Source organism: Chaetodon trifascialis, chromosome 19 (genome assembly GCF_039877785.1).
Source record: "Chaetodon trifascialis isolate fChaTrf1 chromosome 19, fChaTrf1.hap1, whole genome shotgun sequence".
Classification (NCBI taxonomy): Eukaryota; Metazoa; Chordata; class Actinopteri; order Chaetodontiformes; family Chaetodontidae; genus Chaetodon; species Chaetodon trifascialis.
This window is the reverse complement of record NC_092074.1, coordinates 9,580,991-9,605,683: the sequence shown is the minus strand read 5'-3', so window position 1 is coordinate 9,605,683 and position 24,693 is coordinate 9,580,991. Positions and strand designations below refer to the sequence as shown.

The following is a 24,693-nucleotide window of genomic DNA, read 5'->3' as shown; positions in this document are numbered from 1 at the left end:
AATATATTGTATTGTGTACTCCATTTAAATATTTTTTCTTACTTTAAATATAATTATTACAGATCTTGCAAAAATACTACACTGTGCATTGGCTGTCTGCTTGTTTAAAGAGTGCCCGGTGCTTCCTGGGTTCAGATATGTACACTTCATTAAAAATCGCTAAGAAGGGAGTTTCTCACTGCCTGTTATCCACAACCTCAGGTCACATGACGGCATCAAGTCCCTTCATTCTCCTCTTTCTTTCATTTGGTAAAATCTCAATTAACGCTGCGATGATTTAAAACTCAATTTGAAACAAAATAAAAATAATGCATATTCTTTTTTGATTTGTTAAGATCTTTTTCCAAAAATAGTAAGTCTAAAAATATATTGCATATGCCATCATAGGAAATTGACATAATAAAATATTCTTACTAAGGAGAAATTGTAAAGTAGGAGAATATATATTACCTCTTTGAAGAATCTGGGCGTTAATAGAAATAAAGAAAAACCCAATGATCAGGTTTAGATTAGTTTCGGGTCAGGAGTCATGCTGCTCAAATAGAGAAAAGGTTAAAGATGGCTTTAGAGTGCTGACAACGTTTTCCGGCTTATCCAATGCTGAAGAACAGGGGGAAAGCTATCGGGTACTCTTTATATTCTTAAAAAGGTACACACACTCCGACACTACTCATTTTCTGAGTGACAGTACAACACTTGCAGGTTTAAAGGCAATGAATGAGTGTGGCATGAAACCCACCACAACTCAATTAAGTATCAAACCCCCTCCCACACATCCTCCCCCCTCCCCCCACACACACACACGCCCGCGCCTTTAATCCAAATACACATCTAACATGGTGCTGTTTGTCCACACAGCGCGTCAGGCCTCCATCTAATCACATTAACAGTGTGGATACACATAAAAATATACAGCCTATATATATATCTATATCTATATATATATATATAGATATATATATATATATATATATAGAGAGAGAGAGAGAGAGAGAGAGAGAGAGAGAGAGAGAGAGAGAGAGAGAGAGACTGTATATTTGTTGTCATATGACATATAAGTATGTCAGAGCTGACTGGAAAATCAAATGGAATGACTCTAGTAATACAGATGTGTACTGTATATATTCCATGGGACTGAACAGGTTGTGCATCAGTAACACGACGAAAACGCTGGCCGACTCCTCTACTGGTGAAAGAATAGAAATATACAGCTTACACTGACACAAGCAGCCATGACAGCCTTACTGGTTCCTTCTCTATGAAGCACACACACACACACACACGCACACACACACACATGCACACACACACTCACACACACATAAATGATACACAGTATGTTCACCCCCCAGTAAGAGATTAGTAGCTGGAACCCAAAAAAAAAGAAAAAAGAGTAACACACTTTTGTTGTAATTGAGGAATGGATTAGTGCAATATAATAAGGGAGGGAGGGCAGAAGTGCTGACCAGGAGAAGAAGTGCATGGAGGAGACGGGGACTGTGGCTTGTGTGACATCCTTTGGTTTGTCTTCAGGGGGAGGAGGAGGAGGAGAAAAATTGGTGTGGATGTAGAGTCAGAACGGGCAGAGCAGACACTGCGACGCGAGCAGCTAGAGGCCAGCAGACCAACGACGAGAGGAGCGCACTGTGTTTCTGACCAATGCACAGCTGTGACCATGATTCCACTCACTCATCTGTCCACTGACTGAAAGTTCATATGACACAATATCTTTTTATCTTTGCCTTTGCGACAGTTGGTTGAACAAAACAAGACAACTGAAGACGTCATCTCGTGCGGCGGGAAAGCATACAGGGGTGTTTTTTCATGATTTTGTCGCTTTTCATTGACCAAACGATTAATCGACAATGAAAGTAGCCATTAGCTGCAGCCCTGAACCAGTGCATTCTGTCCAGTGATAAAGTCACAGCTGTGAGACAGTCGATCGGCGACAAAATCCTTTTTCTTGTGGGTTACAGTACACACGTCTTACCGCTTTTACCGAGTTGTACGTGGTGAGACTAGCTGCCTAAAGCTCTACCTGCAAGTCATAAGGCAAGTCACAGGGAACAGCAAAGGTGAAAAATATCAGGAAAAACAATGACAAAACACTGACCCATGGCCCTCATCTTGATAAGCCTTCACGGGGCTCGGGAGCGCCTCGTCTCTCTCTGACACTTGAAGGACCTCTGGACAGCGAGGCTTCTTCAAGCCAGAGCTGTGGCTGACATGAGAGTGAGTTTGGAAATCCACCCTCTTCTGTCACGTGTGTTTTCACTAATAAAATCAGTTTGAGCGTCCTGACCCGCAGTTAAAGAGGCCCTGCTCTCGAGCGGAGCTTGGCAGAGAGAGATCTGTCTCACGCACCCCCTTCAGGTACAGTATATTTCGTTTGCGCGGAGCGTCGCGTGAGATGAAAATGTATCTGTCAGCGTGGCACACGGGAGAGCGGACGAGGGAGGAGAGAGAGCTACGCTTCCTCTAAAGCTGCTTGTTTGGTTTGATTGCCTGAAAGCCTCCTAAAAAAACACCACACATACCCACATTTATCCATTTATCCACACTGACAACACTCGCTCTCCCACTCTCTACTTTCACACATACGCACACACACGCACGAGTGAGACGAACTCAAATCAGGAGAAATAAGACGACACTCTCCATTAGCTGCTCCTTCACCCTGGCTGGCTGAACACCGTTAACATTGGGCTGACAGTGCAGGCTTGTGTTCCGCGGGAAGCACCTTAGCGCCGGACCATTCCTGAGCCACCAGCTTACAAATGGAACAAACGTGATTGTTGTGCTAAGATGCTTTGAGGGAAACGTGGACCTGACAGTAGCCCAGTTCAGTCTGGTGTTCCTGGCAGGCAAGGGCACGCGAGCCTCCGTGCGACCTCCCAGTGTTGTGGAGGCTGAAAATTCCAAGCTGATGAATGAACTCTCCCTCCCTGGCTCTTCCAAAAGGACTGAGATGGACTCATCTATCGCGCTGTAACCCCTCTGTAGTCAACTAAAGGGATCTGTGCTTCATTATGTGTCACAAACACTTTTTGCTTCATCTGTTCTCTCCAAAAACCAGCCCTACCCCACCATCCTCCTTCCCTCTGATCGTGAGCACCCCCAGCAGAAAAGACAGGGGTGTCTGGTCCTTCAGCAACCCCCCACCTCTGTGCTGGAGGGGGAGCCACGTGATGATTTATTCATGGGTGCGTCACCCCCTCCACCCTCTACTGCAGGTTCTTCAGGATGCGTCCGTAGCGGAAGTCGTAGACGTGCCTGCAGAGATACACCAGCTCGGGGTCGACGTCTGTGGGCACACAGCGGTGGGAAGGGGGGGCGAAGTCAGGGCGGCAGGGCACCATGCTGGCGCTGCCAGGTGGAGCGCCTTCAGCACGCCGCTTCACCAAGGCACAAAATCTACCCAGACACACGCACACACGGAGGGGAAAAATCAAAAGGTGATACTCTCTCCTCTATCCGCGGAGAAATCGAGCACAGATCAAATGCATCTTCAAGCTACTGTGCTTTTGTTTGACGGTAACAAGCAGCCGAACTCGACACAGATATTTGGAAATGATGTCAAAGCAGAAGTGCACGGCCTGGTGTTCTCAGGAATTCATTATCAGCTGCGGTGTCACCGATGTGCGATAAGAAAGTCAGAAATCAGACTTCCACATATCTCACAAAGCTGAGGTGTTGATTAAAAGGAACGACTCCAAACCTTTCAAAAAGACTTCCTGCTAACGATAATCACTGAGGTGAGTGTGTGTGTGTGTGTGTGTGTGTATACTCACCTACAGTACTGGGCTAGTGGGAGAACGTAGCATCTGTCTTCTATGCAGGCCACACTATTTTCATCCTGATGCCGAGAGGCGAAAATCTCATTCTGAAACCACAGTGGGAGTACCAATGTCACATCGACACGAGCGTGTTCTACTGCGCTGGCTGAGGACTGAAGAAATGACAACACTTTTCGAATGCGAGCACAGGACTTGCTCATGTGCAGTAGGATTGGGCCTCTGTGTTTGGGCCACCGCACACACAAAAAATCCTGCCCGCCTCAGCTCATGCTAGACATCCATTGTGAGGAGAAACACGATCGGCGTTTCACTGTGTGCACTTTCTAACAGTGAAATTGCTCTCTTCTCTTACTCTTTGTTTGTGCAACACTGAGGTGGCAGAGATATCATCATGTTGGTGCTGTGGTTACACCAAAGAGCTAAACAACTACCAACCGTTTCTGGGCCGCTGAGACAAACACTGACGTCTCCAGCAGCAGCGACTGTCTCGCTGCGTGCACAGAGGCGAGGTTGTCTTCATATATCCAGACCTCGTTATGCATTATCGCTTACTTCTAATGAACAAATAACTGATAATGACGACATTTCTATTATGGAGCACCCATAAATATGTGATGCGAATGACAGCACTCCCCTGGATTTAAGGAATTAATCGTTCCTCCTACATTCAAACAGATCTTCTCGTATTTCTGGTACAACTTTCAGCTGTTTCTAAAACATTACATAAGCAACAGCAACAATAAATGTCACCATATTTTGAGTAAATGAACTGAAAATGAGCTCAGTATGGTGGGGCTGCCATTGCCTGGATATGCTGTACAAGTTCAATATTAAGTTCAATGACACTATAAGATATGTGACTGTATGAACATATACAGGCAAAATATAGTGTTAAACCATGAAAACGTGAAATAATCTGATAAATTGTTCAAATTCAACTTATTTAAAATGGTTTTACATCTGGCTTCTTTTCACAATAAAAGACTTTAGTCTGTTTTTATTTCACTTTTCCCCATGACAGTTTATCTAATACTGAACACATTGGTGCTCCATAAAAAAACTGGATAGCACTGATTAAATAATTGTATGCTCATTAAAATAATCATATAAAACTGTTTTCGCTGGATGTCGTCCAATAAATATGACATCACATGTACCTCAGTGGCTTGCTTTAAAGAGGGGACGCTGTTACTGTCTCCCTGCAAAGCTTGGTTTAACCAGGGGGCACATTAAACAGAGCCTCACCTCACAGTGTGTGCTGGGATCTCGGCCTCCCTGGGTGTGCTCAGGTCGGTAGTACCAGAAAAGACTCATCATCAGCTCTCCTGAGGAGGAAACACACACACACACACACACACACACACAGGATAACAGTCTTGGCCATATGTCCCTTCCTCCATCCATCCATGCACACAAACCTCCATATCTATTCCCCATCTCTCCCTCCTCCTCTTCTTTACCTGTTTTGGGGTCCTCCCACAGTGCTGATATCTTGGCAACGTATGGGAGGGATTTCTTCCTGGGGCCTGATCGTAGCAGCACAGTGTCTCTGACTCGTATCACTTCACCGTCCCTCTCGACTCCTTCATAACACTGCCGCAGGGCCGTCTCATCCTCTCCCTGAGACACACAAATGCACATGAAGGCACACACACCGACAAGGGCAGATATAATTCTCATTATAAAGACAAAAAGGGATCTGCCATGTGAAGCTATGTGGTCAAAACACAATTATCTCTCCCCCCAAGAGCTTTTTTTTTTTTTTTTTTTTTCCGTTCTGCCAGGCAGCTGCATGGATGCTAAGGTTTCCAGTGGCAGGGTATTATCAGGTAGTGCAATACAGGAGAAAAAGTCTCACCAGAGAGAGAAGCAGCTCTCTAATCTCCCGCTCACTACTCAGAGATGCACTCACAAATAACCTACCGCAATGAAGACCTCCCTCTCTGCAGGTATTCCAACAGGCCGCCAGCCGTTGGTGGCACGTCTGCGGCTGATTCTCTTTTGTTTGGCGCTGCTGAGGCTCGGTAAGGGTGACGGCTGTTTCTGGGGCAGCCGTGTGCGGCCCACGGGCAGGGAGCCGTTGGAGGGCTTGGTGCTCTGTGAGCATTCTCTGGCCAGCTTTAACCTGGCCTGGGGCTGGTCTCGCCCCGACAGGGGGGTCAGCAGGTGGGGTTTAGTCTGGGTGGAAGTGGGCACGCTGGACAGAGGGCAGCTGGACATGGGCAGGGAGGGGGGAACCAGAAGGGAGGGGCTGTGGTCACCCTGAGGGGAGGAGTAACCCTCTGGAAAAGCAAAGGGTGAAAGTCACACTTTTAAATAATACCGCAAGTAAGCAAAACAGATCAAGTCTGCACTTGAAGCTAGACGACGTAACTCTTGCAAGCAAAATAAATCTTTCTCTTGCTGATGAAATGTTTCATTCATAAGCAATAAAACGCACTTTTGTTCAGTTCAACACACTCAGGCGTTTTGCTGCTACAGCCTGACTCGGTCTCGTATGACCAGAAGCTATTGGCAGCTAATATTAGCAAACTTTAAGTATCAGGTTCAGATGCTGCTCTTCAGTAAAAGTTACATGAACTTTAAAATGAGCAGCTTGCATGGTTCCACTGTAAATCCATGTAAACACAACCTGCTTCCTTTATCTTAATGATCAAACTTGATATGACCCAATTGTTATGGAAAACATTACACATGAGCCCAGAGCTCCTTATCGAGAAATATCTAATTCAGGAGCCTCAAGCTGTGGACACTTTCAAAGCCAACAAATAAAGACAACAAAAAGCAGAAATGTTCACACTTGTAGGGGCACACAACTAGCCTGAGGCACACATTTAACAACAAAGGACTCTCTAGCTTTTTCTGTAATAACCTGATCCAGATATAACATCAGGATAATGCCTTCTTTCATTATGACAGCTGCATCAATACCAAGAAGTGCCATGAAGAATGAAGCTGCCATCAGTGGAGAAATTGCTGGTTAATGTGCGATTGACTATTTACTTCATTGCCTCCTTCAGTAACTGTCTGGGTTTTGAATGAGCTATTCAACTATGTCCATTTTCCACTCACCTGTTTTGATGCTGTGCGTGCATCCAGTGCATCCTGTGCTGAAAGAACAACCCCTGCTGGTGACAGGAGGCATGGCTCTGTAAGTGTAGCCACTGATCCCGCAGGTGTCTCCGAAACAGGGCGATGCCACCGAGTTGCAGTAGGCGGGGTGAGGCAGCCCAGAGGGGTGAGACATCCGTGGACCCAGCAGCTTAGGGCCAGTCATCCTATTATGGCATAAACTGGAGGGTGTAAAGTTCAGAGGTTGCGGGGCCAGGCTCGCTGACGTTGTTCCAGTGTGTGTCGGGTGGGCGATGTGAACATAGTAGCTGGAGAAGCAGTGGTCAGCCGTGCAGAGGCAGGGGTGGGGGCTGAGGGTCAGGGCGGTGTGCGGGTGGGAATGCGTCAGGGACGGTGAGGTTACGAGGCACTCACGCTTCACAGGGGGCATGGCTGAGTTAAGTGGTTGATCGTCTGACTCTCCGTAGGGCTGCTGGCCCAGGAAAAAGGCCAAGCGGTGGCAGTATTCCACTGAGCCCTCAGGGGGACAGCAGTAGTACGGGCTCAGTTCAGTCTCCAGCTGCTCTTCCTTCACTTGCTTTAGCGGGTACGCTATCATGCTGCGTGACTGGTAGCCCGGTTTGGTCAGTCGATGGGTGCAGCTGCCGGTCTCCCACTCCACTTTGGGCTCAAAGTCCGCCTTCTTCTTGCAGGCTGTGCAGCCACTGTGCAGCGGGGCCACCTTTTTCCCCTTCTGCTTTTGTGAGCGCCCCTTGTGTTTGACTCTGGAGTGGTGTTTTGGGGTTGAGGCCGCCGCAGGAGCCTTGCAGTCTGATGTGACAGTAGCTGTGGGTGCAGCCTTCACTCTCTGTTTACTGGTTGCGGAGGAGCTGGTTAACTTCAGCAGGGCTGCAGCGTTGAGTCCAGCTAATCTTCTGGGGGCGGGGGCATCCAGGCTCTCCTGACTCATCCCCCTGCTCTCCTCTCGTTTGGCTTTGGCCTTCTTGACCGGCTTGGAGCTTTGGCACAGTTCAAGTTTGTGAGACAGGGAGGCTTTACCGATGTTCCCTCGTGAAGCCCTCAGAGCTCCAGGGACACCACTCCTGGTTGAATCTGCATCCAGGGATATCCCTCCATTCGTGGGCTCTTCCTGTCTCCTGGCCTGTTTGACTGCCGGCTGAGGGTCAGTAGCTCTTTCAAGCAGCAGGCTGTTCACCGCCTCAGCATTGAGAGAGGCCAGCCTGCGCTTGCGAGGTTGTGGGACGTGAATACACTCACCATGACGAGGGCGGTTTGACTTTGATTTGGTTTTTGGTAATGACTTTTCCTGTTTTCGTTCACGGCCTTTCCCTTTTTTAGGTTTGGGTTTGAGAGACGGATGTCGGCGTGCATCCTTTTGCTCCCCTTCTTCAGAACTTTCCTCTTCATGGATGCTTTCCTCCAAACGCGTAAGGAGGACGTGGCAGCTGAGCCCCTCCCCATCTGAAACCCCACCCCTCCCTCGCAAAGGATACAACTTCCTGTCCCGTTTCTTGTCACGCCTCCGGTTGAGCTTTCTGCTCTGATGTGACTTTTCAGTCCTCCCTCTCTTGTCACTCATCCTCTTTGCCGGGTCTTTCCTTTGTTTGAAGACCTCACTTATTTTCTTTGTCCTCCCGAATCGCAGTGAGCGCTCAGGCTGGGCGCCGCCCATAGTGCCACCATGTGGCCAAAGAGGGCAGTTGTCCCACCAATCAGCACTGCCGTCGCTGTGCCTGAGGGATCCCTTCTGCCTTGCGTGAGTCATCACATGCTTCTCCACAGGGCCTAGAGATAAGAGACCGACAAGTGGTAAAAATTAGTTTGTCCTAGTTTCACCATGTGCTTACAGCGCTCACAATCGACAGAACAACAACCAGTGATCTATACAGTAGTCGACGTTACTTACAAACAAAGCTTTTAATTGGGTCCACAGAGAGCTGGTTCAGCTCTAAACATGTTGAACACCTCATAACAGCTTTATAACTTTTGTTTCGTATAATCACACAGAAGACGTTCAGATCAGCAGGCGCCACAGTCTGGGCCATGCTGACTGATCAGGGCACACACTGTGGTGCGAGGTGTATTTTGGAGCATATAGGGACCTTACTTCAAACAAACAGCCAACGAGAGCACAAAGACATTGATTATCTTACAAGAGCCTTCAGTTCACATTTAAACAAAACAACAACCGATGATGCATAGAGACACTTGATGATGAGTAAATTCAGCTGTATGGTTTTGTGAATGTATTTGATCATATGGCGAGATCCAGCTCTTACACGCCTGTTTGAGATCCTGTCATTACAGCCGGTGTGTGTGTGTTTTATGCAGCATAGAGGAAATTGATGCACTCTGTCATTCATTCACTGCGCTCTTTGCCTTATCACCTTGTGTGCACAAAGCCTGCAAATAACAGCTTGTTAAGGCCAATTGTTTAGTCTGAATGTTTATTCTGAAAGGAAAAATGACAAAAAGGCCCGACTATAATATTAAGCTCAACTGAGGAAAATAAGACAAACAAACAAGCCAGCTAAATGCCAACAGTATGTAAACCAGGTGAATTTACTGGCTAAAACCAATGTCTAAATGCCCACATTATGTAGAGAACGGGAATCTGGTGCATGCATCTATAACACATACTGTGCCCCCTAAGCTCATTGTAAAACCATTTAGCAATTAAACTCAATTTACAACAAACTAGTAGCAGGGGAACATTTGTAAAAACACTCCCTGAGCTCATTGTGAAATTGCAACAACTACAAGCAAACAATGACTCATGAACTCCATATGTTAGAGCAACTGATTTCTAATGAATGGCCATGAACGGAGCATGACTTTTCCTCAGTGTTTAGGGAAAAGGTAAAGCAGTGTATTTCTATACTGCAGCTTGGGTCATAAAGATTTGCCTCATGAGAAGACTAAGATGCAATTAAAAAAAAGGAAATCCTGCAGAAAATACTATTACACCTCTCCCTTCATTCAGCTTTGCTTTTGTAAATGGAGGGTTTTTCTTTCCCAGCTCACTCGAGCCTCTTGTCCTACCCCATTACTTCTCATAATTAGCTAATAATCAGTTAATGAATTTCCCCTAAAAGAGGAACTACATACATGCTAATTTTTTTATTATTATTTTTTTCACTGTACAGATTCTTGCTGGCTTATGATGTTAATTTGGGTGATTTTTCCAACCTCATACTGTGTGTAAAAAACTGCTTTTTCTCATACATGTCTGCTTGCATTGTTAAATTCTGTGGCCTTTGAGATGCCTGTTATATATCATGTGTTGTTCTCTCACTCCTTTCTTGGATTTTGACATGCACATTAACAGTAAGTCTCTCTATTTTTGTCATGTTAAACAGTGGAAAGAGGCTGACCTTGTGAATTCAGAGTTTTCATTTCTCTAGATAGGTCTTACATCAATCGCATCACTATGGGTTTACCACCAGAAAAAGCATCTCCTCAGGTCTTATCGCAGTAAGCTTTTAAACATTTTCTTATTCATTGTCGGCTGGGCTGATTGCTTGGCCTCCACATGCTTCTTGCAGCTTTCTCAATATCACCGACCTGCAGAGCCGAAGAGGCCACCCAGCTCTAGATGCAGCAGCTCCAGACCCAAAGTTTTAGACAAATGCATGAGCCACCATGTGTCCTTCCCTTTTTAAAAAATAATGAACAACAAAATAATATTGGAATACACCAGAAATAAAAAAAAATCTTCTTTTTTTGTATAAGGGGCAGATTAGGGTTTTTTTAAGAGTGTATTATCAACAGGAGATGGTGGTTAACATGATCCCAGTTTTGAGAAGCAGCAGGAGTGCCAGCGATGAACTGCTGTAGATGGTGGCAGGAACAAAATGCATTTTAGCCTCCTAAAGAAGGGCCACCCCCCCCCCCCCAAAAAAAAAATCAATATCAGTTTGAGTCTGCTACATTCAGAATATTTCCACTGCTTTACCTTGCCTTCAGACAGCTTTTTCCGATGGAGAACTTAAACTGTTATATCCATCTATGCTCTGTTCAAATCCACCAGACTCCTTTGACAAAAATAATAATTTTACCTCGCAGAAAACGGGACTTGCTGATCCACTTCTGCCTCGATCGTTTAGCTGGTTTCTGTGATTTTGTGACTTCTGCATTTTAAAGAAATAGTTGAGATTGCCCGAAGTCACGCAATTACGCAAACAGACTAACTCATCGAGGCAGCAGCAAACCAGCAGCTCCTGTGTTTTGTAAGGTAAAATTACTGTTTTTGTCAAAAGAGTCTGGTGGCTTTGGAGAGAGTGATATAACGGCTTCAGAAAGGGCTGTCTGTCAGCAAGGTGAAGCAGTGAAAATACTCTAAATACAGCAAACGCTTTAACTGATCGGACAAACGATTGTCAAGAAATTTAAAGGGCGCACACACACAAACACACACACGGACAGACAGAGATTCCTTCCTTTGTAGCCTGGTGGAGCAGTGGTTGAACACTTCCAGGCCAGGGCATCTGTTCAGACTAGCACGGCTGCGTGAGGCACAGAGAGGCTTGGTGGCTGAGGCAGATTTCCCCGTAGCGTGAACTCATTCATGACTGGAGATTTTGGCCCATCTAACCACTCACTTACAGTCAAAGCCCGACAAGATTTTTCAAACATGTTTGATTTTGTCTGCCCCAATCTGACTGGGCTTGTGCAGCGTGAATGCAGTCCAAGACTGAAATGTCAGAGTGATCCTGGTAATAGCCAATACGCGTTTAGCTCTAGGGTTAATTAAGCTTAAGCATAACTCCCTGAACTATAACCTATTTCCATAGTGTTGTGGTATCTAACAGAACTTCTTTATTATCCTCCACCTCAGAAAACACTTATTTAAGAACAGCAAAAAGTTTTGACACCTTGAAACACACAAAAAAAAAACTATGCAACCTTTTTGTGATCCTCTCAGAAAAAATGGGAAGACATTAATGAATGACAACATCAGATGACACATCCCTCACTCTTTGCCTCGTCACAGGACAGCTAACTCCAGGCTGCGCTTCTCAGACGAGATGTCATCTGTTGTGCGTTGGTGACCTTGCCAACTGAGACTGAAATTCAATACCAGAATGCCAAAAATTCAGAGGAATTCAAGAAAAACTGTAGAAATTCCCTCCCACAATCTGTCAGATGAATAATCTAAATTACCTCAACCATCAGCGTCCGTGTTTGTGTGCTAATGATAACTTTCATCATGATTTTCCAGCAGCGGTTGTCGGTCACTGCTGAGAAGTGTAGGTGGGGAAACAGTGGCGGAAATAACCTGTGAGGTATTATCTCATGTGGCAGCGTTCTGGCCAAACGGCAATTTGGCTCTTTAAACACAGTTAGGCCCAGTGATCCTCAGGAAGTAATCTCACATTTACGGGAAGATCAATGCCCCCACGCTCTGTTTCTAATTGGTTAGAAAACAGATCATCAGCTCCTTTCAGAGCATCAAACGCCGCGCACGCCGGGATACTTTTTTTATGATAAGACTTGCAGGATCTCCCAAGACTCTGGAGACAATGTGTGTAAGACAGCGGCCCAGATGAGTGTAAATAACAATCCAACTGAATCAGGACATGCATATAGACCAAAGCAGTTCAATAATTATCTACACACTCCTCTCATCTTTTTGTATGCTGCAGGTACAGCTAAAGCAACCACCGTGCACTGTCCTCCAAATTCAACTATGAGCATGCTATAAAAAGACACCACATATCACACAGCCAATCACCAGAGCATGTGAGTAAATTATGACATGGATAAAAGAGAACAAAGTCTGTTAAAGATAATTGATCATCTTTATGGCAACGCTTTAACTGGCATGTGTATATGAACAATCAATAAGTTGTTTATGGCACACTATAATGTCGCTGTAAACAGACAGAAGGACACTAAGTGTGTCTTTACGCTGTAACTATAACTCCTCATGAAACTGTTGTGAACACAGTTCTGATCAAACACATATGACGGTATGTCTTCGGTAGTTTTAAACACATTTTCTGTGAATGATCTGAATTTGACTGCACGGCTTCACTTTACTTTAAGTTGCCCTTTCAGGGTAATAAATCCTTTGCAGGTTATGGTTTAATAATGAAGAACAATTACAGGATATCTATGTCCATACACGTGCCTATACATGTACAGCAGGTTTAAAGCTATAAATGCATTTAACACTACTGAAGGCATTTTTATTTGTTATTAGAACTATGTTATACTGTGTTATCATCAGCTGTTTATGGCCCAGTGATGAATATACACAGCTGCTAACAAAGGCAACCATAAACACTTAGAAGAATGTCCTTCTAAACAACAAGATAAAATATTACTTGTTTATATACTGCTTAAAAATGCTGTATAGGAGAGTTAAAATAAAGTGTGACTTTTTTCTTTCTATAAGGGACGGTATGAACGTTCCTACAGTGTGGAGGTGGGCTGAATCATCCATTTCATTTCATACAAAAACCAAGGCCCTTCATATGGTTATTAATATTTTCTTTGGATCCCCCCAACTCGCAAAATAACTGCAATACCCTGACCTCTATATCTCAAAGTAATAGATCTATGGCAAACAACAATACAGTGAAAATCCAGCTCTCATGCAAAGCGGCTACACAATTAGACCCATTACGGCCCCTAAAGGAGTGCACCGGGCCCAGGTGCCAAATCTCTTGGTTCTGATGGACTTTGCAGTATTTTTGCAGCAGCGTGAACGAAGGATGAGTGAAATGAGACAAGGTTGAACCGTCCCCTGATCTCCCAACAAATACACACCACCCTCCCTTGAGCAGTAATTAAAAAACACACAACTTTCCCCTTTTTCTGACCCCCGCCCCCTCTCTATCATTTCCATACAGTCCCTCATTTGCTGATTTTCCCCGTCAAACACTGAACACCTCATCAAGCCTCTGAACTTCTCCGAAGAAGACAGATCAGAGGAGGACAAACCACTCAATCACAGAACTGCTCACCATGCATCTCCACTCTTACAACTTCAAATAAAAGGTCGAAAGCGGCACCATATCAAGGCGTCACAAGCCAAAAAGGTCCTCAAAGCACCACGTTATCCAACCAATAAGCAACATGCAACACACCTTGCAGAAAACAACTCCATCTCTGCTGCAGATGCCTTGGTAACACTGGCTGAGCCTGCCCCAACCACCATCCACCAGCATCTCACCTCTAATTAATACCTCGTCCACTCGGCTGTTAAAGGTTTCTCCCTTCAACTTCCAGGTAGAGCAAACAACAAACACCACACACATCAAAAATAAATAAGCAGCAGGGTAACGTGGCCCCGTCGGATCAGATTGACAAGGCTCTTATTTTACATTTTCCACGCCACAGCTGGTGACAGGCACGGCGGGAGACGCTGGGGTCGATCCAGAAGAGATAGAAGACCGCAAGAATGTCAAACATTAGCTCGCTGCCTTTTTGTTTTGTTTTGCTTTCGCCCAAGACTTGCACCGCAGCCTTGAGCTTGATCTCCAACACACCATCCGCTGAGATGAGCTGACGAGGAAGCTTTGCATACATGCATAGCTTAATACACACTACATGTGTAAATATACACATCCAGTGGCCGAGGGATCCAGTGTGATGGGATACAGTACAGCTCGACGTAGCTTGCCCATCTGAAGTAGCCACTCAGGCTCTAAATATGGGCTGTGGAGAGGGGGGGGGGGGGGGGGGCTACCCGAATGCGCACACACACACATACACACACACACACACACACCAAGCAAAATAAAGGGCAGTCACCCCTCCTGATCACATTTTCTAACCGGATTCCTCTTTACCGACGCGGTGGCTGTTCAGATCCCGGTCCTGGTGGAGACCTGGGAGGCTATGGCACGTAGCAGCAGCCCCGCGTATCGCTTCTGGTGCACGAAGCGAAAAATGGGTTCTGCGCTCCTCTCTGGACGGCTGGCCAGTCGGAACAACTTCAAACATTCAAGGCGAAATAGCAGAACCCCCCCAAAAAAAATTTAAAAAAAAATGAAGAGGTGGTAACTTACGGCTCGCCGACACGCTTCCTCCTGCCTGCCGGGGGAACCGTCGAACAAATCTGCGGGTAGAAGAGGAGGAGGGGGAGCGGGGGGGAGAGAGAGAAGGACGCCGGACTGGTGCGATGGCAGAGCTCCGTAAACTGGGAGAGCTGGGGAGGAGTGGAGAGAGGACGGTCGGTGGCGCTGCCTGCGAGACGTGTGAGCTCTTCCTGGTTGGGCTTCCACCGATTTGCAGAAAACTTAATCTGAACCAATTGCCACACGGACCGGGCTCGCTTGACACCCGCGTCCGCCAATGACGGCCAAACAGCTGTTTATGGTGAAGCGGGTGGAAGAAACTAAATATTTGCGGTATCCGAGGTAACTTGCGTCCACTGTATTAAAACACGGCGCTACATCATGGGCGATGGATGTTACTGCCCCCCCACACCAGCAGCCACCCACCCCCGACTACGACGACAGACAGCCTCACCCTGTCATCTGTCGTGACCAAACCGCGACCAGTCAACCGCCAAGACAGTTAAAAGACGTCGCGAGGCATCCATGTGAGAGGTGAACGTGGAGGAAGGCCTTTAAAAGCATATCAACAGCGTGCCATGTGGCGCGCGCCAGGCTTTAAACGCTTCCCATGTCGCCAAGTTCGGATGAGTTACGGGATGTCAATAAGAGCAAACCCACCCAAAAGTCGCTTTAAAGCCAGTTCATGGTCACCCTGAGCTGCATGCGAGTGTCTGGTGTGCTTTAAAGGGTTAAAATCTTTAAATAACTAAAAGAAAAACGGCGAATTAATATCCTTATTTATGTATATTATCTTTATTAGGGCTTGGGCATGTGTTCAACATGGTCGAAGAAACCATAAGATAACTCCACTGTGCATTGAGTATTTATACTCTTTATATAACTCAAAGTAGTAACTTCACACTATAAATAATACTTGACACAAAAGTCCTGCATTCAAATAATTTATTACCAGCAAAATGCACTTAGGTATTAAAAATACTTTATACTACTTAAGCATAAGCTGTGGAGCTAATTCTGCTAACTCATGTAGTCACCTTTAGGTAGTTTAATCGTATCTAATACACTCAATATCAGGGTTTTAGAAGTATAAGATAAGATACACCTTTATTAGTCCCACAGTGGGGAAACTTCAGGGAAATCTTGCAACCCAACACAAGCTCTAACATCTCTAAAATGATATGGAGTCCAATTTGACTCATCAGTTTATATTTTGTCTATTTAAATTTCCTCTAAATGCTGTTTCAAGGCCTTCCTGACACAGCTGATAAAACCCCAGTGGGGATATTCTGAATCCCTACACTTTGTCAAATTAGTCACGTATGAATATATTCAGTTTAATCTACCTGAAAAATGCCCATATTGTGTCAATTATTCATGGTAGAATGTAAAAACCTCAACTTTCCAGAGTAAATAGTAAAAGGACGTGACCTCAGTGTCCTCAATTACAGCTACGGCCTTCCATAGAATTTGTATATTTATCATAACCTGCAAAGTAACTGCTAACTATAACTGTCAAATAAATGTATTTAAACAAAAAGTACAATGTTTCCCTCTTAAGTGTAACAGAGTAGAAGTGTAAAGCAGAAAATGGAAACACTCAGCTAAAGTGGCAGTACCTCAGAACAGTAAACCCGCAGAGTACTTACAATCCAGCTCTCCACACTGAGCACAGACACGCAGCCCTGTTGGACAGATTACTCCAGTTTGTGAGAATGTAATCCATTACATGTTACATACTTCCTGTTGAGGGCAGAGCTCAAACTGCCTTCCTCAACAAACTGAGGCAGGATCTGCAGTGAAGAGGTTATCCAGTCGTAAGAGCTTATCAATAAGGTGCCAATTCCCACTAATTGGAACATTTTGATTGATTTTGATTAAGCATGTCTTCATCTGAGTAAGAGGAGGCAGCTGCAGGGTGGAGCTGTAGGTCAGTGTGGATCTCACAGGATGGACAGGTTGGAGGTGTTGCTTGCGTCTAATGCAGTATTGCCAAAATGTCTCCACTGCCCCTGCCTCTGAGTAACAATGTAATATTGCAATAAGCTACTTAAAGCTTTATTGAAAAGCTCTAAGTGGAATTGTGTACCTCAGATTTCATCACTCAAGCTCCTGTCTGTTGTCAGTGAATGGCACTGATCTGACACATTATAGGCTATATGTGTTAATTGAAAGAAATAAATTACTTACTACTGACATCTGAAACTCAACAGTTGCCCATTTCTTTATCTCATCTGTCATTATGGCCACAAAAATGGCATCTGAAATAGCAGGGTGTAGTTTACCCCACCTAAACATCTCTTGCACACAATCTGCCACCAGTGTTCACTGTTCAGTAGACATTTGAGAAAAACCTGTAACTACCAGATTCTTGATCCCCCTGCTTGTCAAAACTGTTTTTAGGACTTTAAAACTCTTATTTATTACAAAAAAAATGCATTAGGTCTATTGGTTTTAATTGTATCTGGCATGTACAAAGCATTCACTGCTGTGTCTTTCTTGCACTCAGACTCCAGAGTTTGTTTTTTTATTTTATTTTATCAGATGTTATGTAATCTGCCATCAATGAAAGCAGCCACTTTGCTACCTAATCCAAACCGCAGACTTTTTTTTAATGGCAAGAACCTGTGCTGAAAGTCTGAAAAGCTTTAACAGCTGAATTACACACTTAGCTCAATGGATGACTTGAATACACAGTCATTACATCAATCTACGCTCTTCAAAGGTGAGTTTGGAGATTACAGGCCGAGCCCTTCTGTGCTGTGGGAAAGCAGCTCGACTGATTGTCACATTGTGTGGTGTCAAATAATCAATACCTCATCTTTGTAGTGATGCTGATCCAATCAGCTCTACTGTTACATTAAAAACTAATCACTTATTGTTTGTCTTAGGGAGCAATTTACATTTTCAGCCTCCACCTGTGGATGTGAGAGCACTTCTCTGCCTGAGCTGGAAACCTAAGAAATAAACTGCTGTGTGTTAATTCGTTTCTAGGTGTAAAATAGGCTGGATCACTGACGGAGAAATCCTTTTCTTTTTCATTTAAATTCCATCTTATGAGTAGCAAATAATGGCTGACTGTGGCCAGCTTGGCCTCGTGTAGGCTACATTACATTCATGATGCGAACAGCAGAAAGACAGAGAGGCCTTTGCTGTGCATCCTCATGCTCAGCGTGTTTTCAGCAGATTCATGATTTACCATCCAATGCTAATGTCAGCGCAAGAAGTTGTGGTGCTGAAAAGGGTGAGAGCGTGGAGGTCGTGTGTTTAACTTGAGGTTCATGAACCATCCCAGACCTACAACTGATGGTGTTTAATACAGGCAGTTAATCAAGTGCGACCTGTCCACTGCCAGACTGAAGGCAGATTACAAGCTGGTCAACATCTGACACCACACAGTCGGATACTTCCTTCAGCATGCTTCTTTCACATGAAACAAAAACACGCAGCACTCACTTCCTTAAGACTGCAACCACAAACAACCAAATTCACCAGAACCTCTTTCCCAGTCTTTTGTTACTCTTGGCCCGATTTGTTTGAAACATGTTCAAATTCAGAATAAGCAGATATTTACAAAAATCTGTAAAGCTAATGAGGCGAAACATTATATTCTCTCTCTGCTGTTTTTAATTGAGTATATGACAAAAAGGATTAGCAAATAATCACATTCTATTTTATTTCTGTTTCACATAATGTCCTAACTTTTGTGGAATGAGGGTTGTATGGCTGCAAATCCTCCATCACTGGTACATAAATCTAAATAAACTCCAATATTAACACATAGAATTTATTAATTTACAAGGAGCTATACATAGTTTGCTTGTATCTGGTCTCACCTGTTAATGAATTGCTGCAAAATAGCTAATCAGCTAGCTACTATTTAAATGATGTGATGTGACTACAGAGTTTGCAGACTTCAGCTGTTTGAGTGACAGGGCCGGGACCCAACCAGCTACAACGCAACTCAAACAAACAAGGCAGCACAACACAGCGCGACTGTTTGGATGATAATGATTACGCTGCAGGAATTGTTGGAGAAGCTTATGTGGATGTTTTTTTTACACTCTTGATATGATGGAATCAATTATAATAACAGTGAATCTTTGGTTCTCTGTGAAGGAGCAAACGACTGTGCTTTACAGCCACCTTTCAAGTCTCCAGGGGTTGAACGTTTCATGCTGAAGAGACAGACTTTGTGAGAAGCATCACTTTAAAGCCGCGGCTTTAGTTTGCTCATTCCAGTGATTCACTTTAACATATTCTCTAACAGTCAGAGAGAAAGTGAGCTTCACTACCTGCAGCTGTTACAACTGTCATTTGAATTTCAAGCAGACACACTCTACACATTCATTAAAACATTTGAAAAAATCGGTTTACTTGGTGTTAATTAAAAAGATATAATATAATTCACTTTAATGCCTCTTTAAAAAAAACAGAATGATTATGCTGAGAGTCAAAAGCACAAGATTACTTGCCTCTGTGTGCTATGACAGACGCTGATTTATTAACTCCTGGCCATTCCTATTATGTTCGACTCATTTGTATATACTATCGGATTCTTTACTGAGATTATCCTGTAAGTAAAGTGTGTGAAGAAAGTTTTTTTTTCCTGGTTTCTTACAGAAAAGCAGAGACGGCCACAGTCGTGGATGGATTTCAGAAAGCGAACCTCGGTGCACACACTCAGGCTGACCTTAAAGGGCGACACACACTTCAGCTAATATCCTCCATTCAGTTGTTCAACATTTCTTGCCCGTTTCAAACTCAGAAAGCATGAGAGTGACTGTGGACAAACAGTATGGCAGGCAGTTGAAAATGAATTCCATGATCAGGGTACAGCTTCTACTTAAAGCGCCACGATGTGTTAATTATGAAATACATCGCCATGAGAGGACAGAGTAAGATTTTATGTTCTTCAAAAGGTCTGCTCGGGCTAGCTTTTGCTACAGACGTGGGTAAACTGTGAGGCACCAACGGGGCAGAAATCAGTCCAGCAGATGTGTAAACCTGGCGTATGGGTGCAGGGTCTCCTCAGGACAATGACAGCGAGCGAACATAAACAAGCCTCTTCTAATGAAACCAAGCAACCGTGACATTAATCTCACTCGTCATCGGAAGGTGCTCCTGTACGGAACCGCTCAAATGACAACCAGTGTAAACACACACGGAGGCACAAAACATTTGAGCAAGTGTTACATGAAATTTATAGGCATTCAAACAGGTCTTGATCATGAGACTTACACTTACATTTCAGACAATTTCAAAAGGAGTCATCATGTATATCTTTGTCGCATTCCAGGCAAAGGAAAAACCAAGTAAGTTAGGGGTGAACGGTGCAATAGAGTTTATCATGTAGTATCATTCAGCATAAATATCAGCTCAACGATAAAATACAGTACATTACACCAAACTGCAGTAGTGGAAGAAGTGTGGAGCTCAACTGCTTTATATACAGTTAATCTACGGGTCAGGCCCCCCCACACAAGGAGTCACAAGATAAATATCAGGTGTCATGAAGATGATTAATGAGGGAGGAAAGTTCTGCTGTGCAGATTTATAGTCATTTTTCTGATTCCATCTCTTATCTTTGCTTGCTTGTGAAACATTTCATCATTTTACCTCTTTGGGCCTCAAAACATCATTCAAATTAAATCATCTGTGTCAGTGAGGAGGGGCCTAAGACACTGCGTTCCTGTAAAGAGTTTTGTACTGTATCTTGTACCGCATCATATGTTTTTCAATGTCTTAACTTTTTTTTTAAAGTAACTAGAAAATGCAGCTGCCAGATAAATGTAGTGGAGTGAAAAGTACAATATTTCCACTTCAAAATGTAGTGCAGTAGGACTATGAAGTGGCATAAAACAGAAATGCAAAATACAAAATTGAACAAAAGTAAAGTGCCATGAGTGGGGGGCGAGTTTGTGGTGTCTTATCAATACTGAGTATTTCTGTTGTACACTGTAGAGAATAAAGGTAAGGTCAGAATATTGTAAATGATTCACACAAATGAATAATGATACACAGCTGTGGAATAAAATGAGTGAAGACCATTTTAATATTCAAAATGTGCCACTAATCCAAAAATGATTCCAGTGGCCGTATTTCATTGATGATTTAAGCGTTAGATTTGTATGTTGGCAGAGGCCCATTGATAATTCACTGTGGATTGCCTTTACAGTAATGGCTCAGTTATTAGGCCTGCATGGCTATTTAATGAAGGATCTAGGTGTGAGTCATTATAGCACTTCTATATTGAGTTTTATGACATTTATGATGGTTTAGTGAGGTGGGGCGCGGCCTGTTGGATCAGAGAGGGAATGTGGTAAAGAGGTGCTGTGTGGTGAGGTATGAGTCTGCTGAAGAAACTCCAAAAGATTAATGTTCAACTACAATAAACTGGTGTGTCAAAGAGTGGCCTGGGAGATCAGCTTTTTCATTTACAATGCATGAAGAGAAGCAGGGCATTTCTCACTGTGTGATCCAGAGAGAGCATTACAGAAAAGGTGGCTGCAGGTGAAGAACGCTGATTAAAACATAGACAGAACGAGGCCGAGATGAGAGGAACGTCTCCTGTAAGGAGAATCCACACATCCACTGACATTAGGCCAACATTTTATTGTTTACCATTGTCATTTTTGTTATTTAATTTTTCAGTTTCTAAACTTAGTACACTTACATGAACACTGTAGTCCTGTACATGTACTTCAAAACGGTACTTGAGTATTTCTATTCTACTCTATACTCCTGCTCCACTACATTTCAGGGAGAAATTTTTTATCTATTTATCTGACAGCTAGTTAATACACTGTGAATCAATTTAAGCCAGTTAAATGAACTTAACTGATTCATTAGTTCAGCAGTGTTGCATGAGTGTTGAAAATGGAAAAGCAAAGATCACTTCTGCACTGATACATTTAATAACTGAATATAAAATAAAAGTACTACAGAGTTCTTTTATTTGTGATACTTTAAATACATTTTGCTGCCAATACTTCTGTACATACATAGACGTTTGATTGCAGTACTTTTACTTGTTCGCGCTGTTGTATTGGTGCTTTTCTTCCACCACGGCTGATTGAATATTTAAACATGGGTGTGCAATGCACTCTCAGTATTAAAAGCAAGCATTCAGATGGTCAGCATTGGGGGGCTGGAAAACTGTTGAAAATATCAAGACTATTGCCATCCATTGAAATGTAACTGGCTGCGAGTGATAACAGTGACCTGCAGCATGTCTGAACAGAGTGTTTTCAGTGTTTTCTGGCCGACACGCTTGACTCTGGCAACAAATTGAACAGCAGATCCAACAGGTTTCAGAAGGAAACGTTGACATGCTTGAGGGTGAGGGCCCCTACAGGACACGCACTGTTTCTAATGCTGATGCTGACAGGAACAAGACAGATTTTATTCAGGGGTTTAACCGAAGAGTTTGAAATCAGATACGACTGCCTCAGGTCATGTGATCATTGTTAAATTTTTGATCCTTCAACTTGGCCCCAGGAAATGCAAGACCTCCACAGTTTTGGCAACACGACGATGTGCACCATTCTTCAGAAGCATGAGGCCAACTTGCAACTTGACAGAGACTCCACAGTAAGAGGTCGTGCACTTCAACTGAGCAGGAAAATGCTTGGCAGCGTTCTCTGTGCATAACCTGTATAACATCAGCAAAGTGTTTAAATTGTCTCTTACACCGCCTTTGAACAGTGGAGCATGTGAAAGGGGATTCACACATCTCAACATAACAAAAGAAAGCACAGATCTTGCCTTTCACATACTCATCTCACAGCCCTGATGCACAGTCAGCTGCAGAAGATGACCACAGAGACATTTGACCCAAAGCCAGCTGCTGGCCTGTGGGTAGAGACAGCCAATCACAGACTCAACCAGGGACTGGGAGGTGCATCTTCTTCATCTACCATGCAGGAAGCTGAAGCAGATGACAGTGAGGAAGATGCCAAGAAGACTGCATTTATTTATACTTGCTATGTATCACCATCTCCTGGTACTCATCTGAGTAAAAAGTTATGCGCACCCCTGTGCATAATCAATGCACAGAGTTCAAATAAAGACCAAAATCAAGAGGAGGCCTATCGGATTTCTGGATTCCAGTCAGTTTATGCACAAACAGGGATTTGTCACCACCCATGTATTCCTCATACATATAGGGTGGTCAGCTGTGTAGTTCAATGGGCTGCTATTAAAGCGCTGAAGTATTGCACTTGACTGATGTCACACAGAGGTCCGTGTTTCATTACAAACTCAGAAGAACTGATGAAAGAATCCCACCCTGATTCTTGAAGCCCTCGTGCTGCCACTTCCTCCTCCATCGGCTCTCAGCAGCGCCTGCGGTGAAGACCACTCGCTGACAGCACGAGCCTCGGGTGGTTTGTTTATGATGTCATCACGGCATCATCCCTCATGAGCTCATTACCTTCTAGGACCTAATTGGAAAACTGCGATGTGGGCTAATGGCGATGGCATTTACCTGCGCGGGGCAACAGGCCGAATTACACCGATAGACGTGACTCCATCTGTCAGTCTACAGTGGCTGATCTGTTCATTTTCACTCGACCCAAAGTAGCCAGTGAAAGGCTACACAGCAAATTAAACCCCCAAGAAATGCCACAGCTGTATACCCCATAAAGTTTGCACACACACACATCCGTCCAGTCGATCATAACACTAGTGAGCTCACTCGCTTCTGCCACCGTATCGCTGACCTTGTGTCAGTCTATACCGCGGACAAAGCACTATTATGGCTTTGGAATTACACTTCGGTGGCTGTTGCTGGTGGAGGTGGAGGTAGCGAGGAGGGGGTGGGGGTGAGGAAGGAGGGGGGCTATGATAACACACATTGCACGGCCAGTCCGACAGAGTACCACTCCCTGGGAATCTCCTTCATCATCATGGCCATTATCTGCCCCTGCAACGTCCTCCAGACATGACTAAAAAGCGTGCACAAAAGAGCAGATCTGGCCACGCTCCCCCTGCTCCGCCTCAATAACAACACAAAAAAAGAAAGGGGAGATAATGTGGAGCAGCCGCTACTTACCGCGCCGTAGCTCCGTGTGGCAGCCACTATCTCGTCTGCTTTCCAGTGAGGAGCCAGTCAGGGCACCTTGTTTTCCAAACGACTAGGTGAGACCATACAGTGAGGGAGGAAGACAAGTCAGCCTCGTCCGACTCGATGCAGCTCAACTAGAGGAAATAAACACCAATGTCGCCGATGTTCCGCCACTCCTCCCCGAGAGAACCCCTTTATAAAGAGAGAGAGAGAGAGAAGAGACGGAGCAAACAACTCTCCTCTCGCAAGCAGAGGTAACACTCCTTTCCGAGACAAGCAGGCTTTTGCTCAGGATGTTTTTTTCCCCTCTTCCTATCCCATCCACTCCTCCGACGCCAGCAGACCTGGAGTGCTGCTGCTGCTGCTGCTGCTGCTGGAGATCCCGCACACACGCACACACACGTCGCTTATATCCGCCACTTGGCATGAACGCTGTACGCAGCTTTCAGTTTGCGCACCAGTCGGTGTGTTGCTGCTGAACAACAACTAGCAGCTCAACATGACTGACTGACTGCAGCGCTGACAGACTGGGGGGAGGTGGGCCGGGCGCGACCCCCTCCTCCTCCTCCTCCTCCTCCTCCTGCCACACAAAGTGAAGAAATCCACAGCAAAAGTCTCTCCAGGCTTCGTCTGAAGCTCGCGCGCTATTTAAGAAACAAATGCGCTTTACATAACAAGAGCAGCGACAAGAGCAAGAACATCCTCATCCTACTTCTGTGCTGAAGCATGT

General features: G+C 44.5%; 1 protein-coding gene across 3 annotated transcripts; it reads right to left on the bottom strand.

Moving 5' to 3' along the window:
• Positions 1 to 1,061: 1,061 nt before the first annotated feature.
• Positions 1,062 to 24,693, bottom strand: LOC139347934 (bromo adjacent homology domain-containing 1 protein). 3 transcript variants are annotated; one of them, XM_070987809.1, is made up of 7 exons: positions 23,952 to 24,693; positions 6,870 to 8,654; positions 5,721 to 6,079; positions 5,258 to 5,417; positions 5,043 to 5,122; positions 3,792 to 3,883; positions 1,062 to 3,414 (listed from the first exon to the last, which is right to left on the bottom strand). In XM_070987809.1, exons 2-7 carry the CDS (start codon positions 8,632 to 8,634, stop codon positions 3,225 to 3,227), a joined length of 2,646 nt encoding a protein of 881 aa, XP_070843910.1. In that variant the 5' UTR covers positions 8,635 to 8,654; positions 23,952 to 24,693; the 3' UTR covers positions 1,062 to 3,224. The 3 variants fall into 3 exon arrangements, with proteins under 3 accessions (XP_070843910.1, XP_070843911.1, XP_070843912.1); XM_070987810.1 differs by lacking the exon at positions 23,952 to 24,693 and adding an exon at positions 14,888 to 15,237; XM_070987811.1 differs by lacking the exon at positions 23,952 to 24,693 and adding an exon at positions 13,964 to 14,016.

Excerpts from the sequence above, each read along its gene's own strand:
- LOC139347934 (XM_070987809.1), bottom strand. The coding sequence starts at position 8,634 with ATGACTCACGCAAGGCAGAAGGGATCCCTCAGGCACAGCGACGGCAGT. Across the intron at positions 5,418-5,720 it reads AGAGGGAGGTCTTCATTGCG|GGAGAGGATGAGACGGCCCT; the intron begins GTAGGTTATTTG and ends TGTGTGTCTCAG. Across the intron at positions 3,415-3,791 it reads CCACTAGCCCAGTACTGTAG|ATTTTGTGCCTTGGTGAAGC; the intron begins GTGAGTATACAC and ends GTGTCTGGGTAG.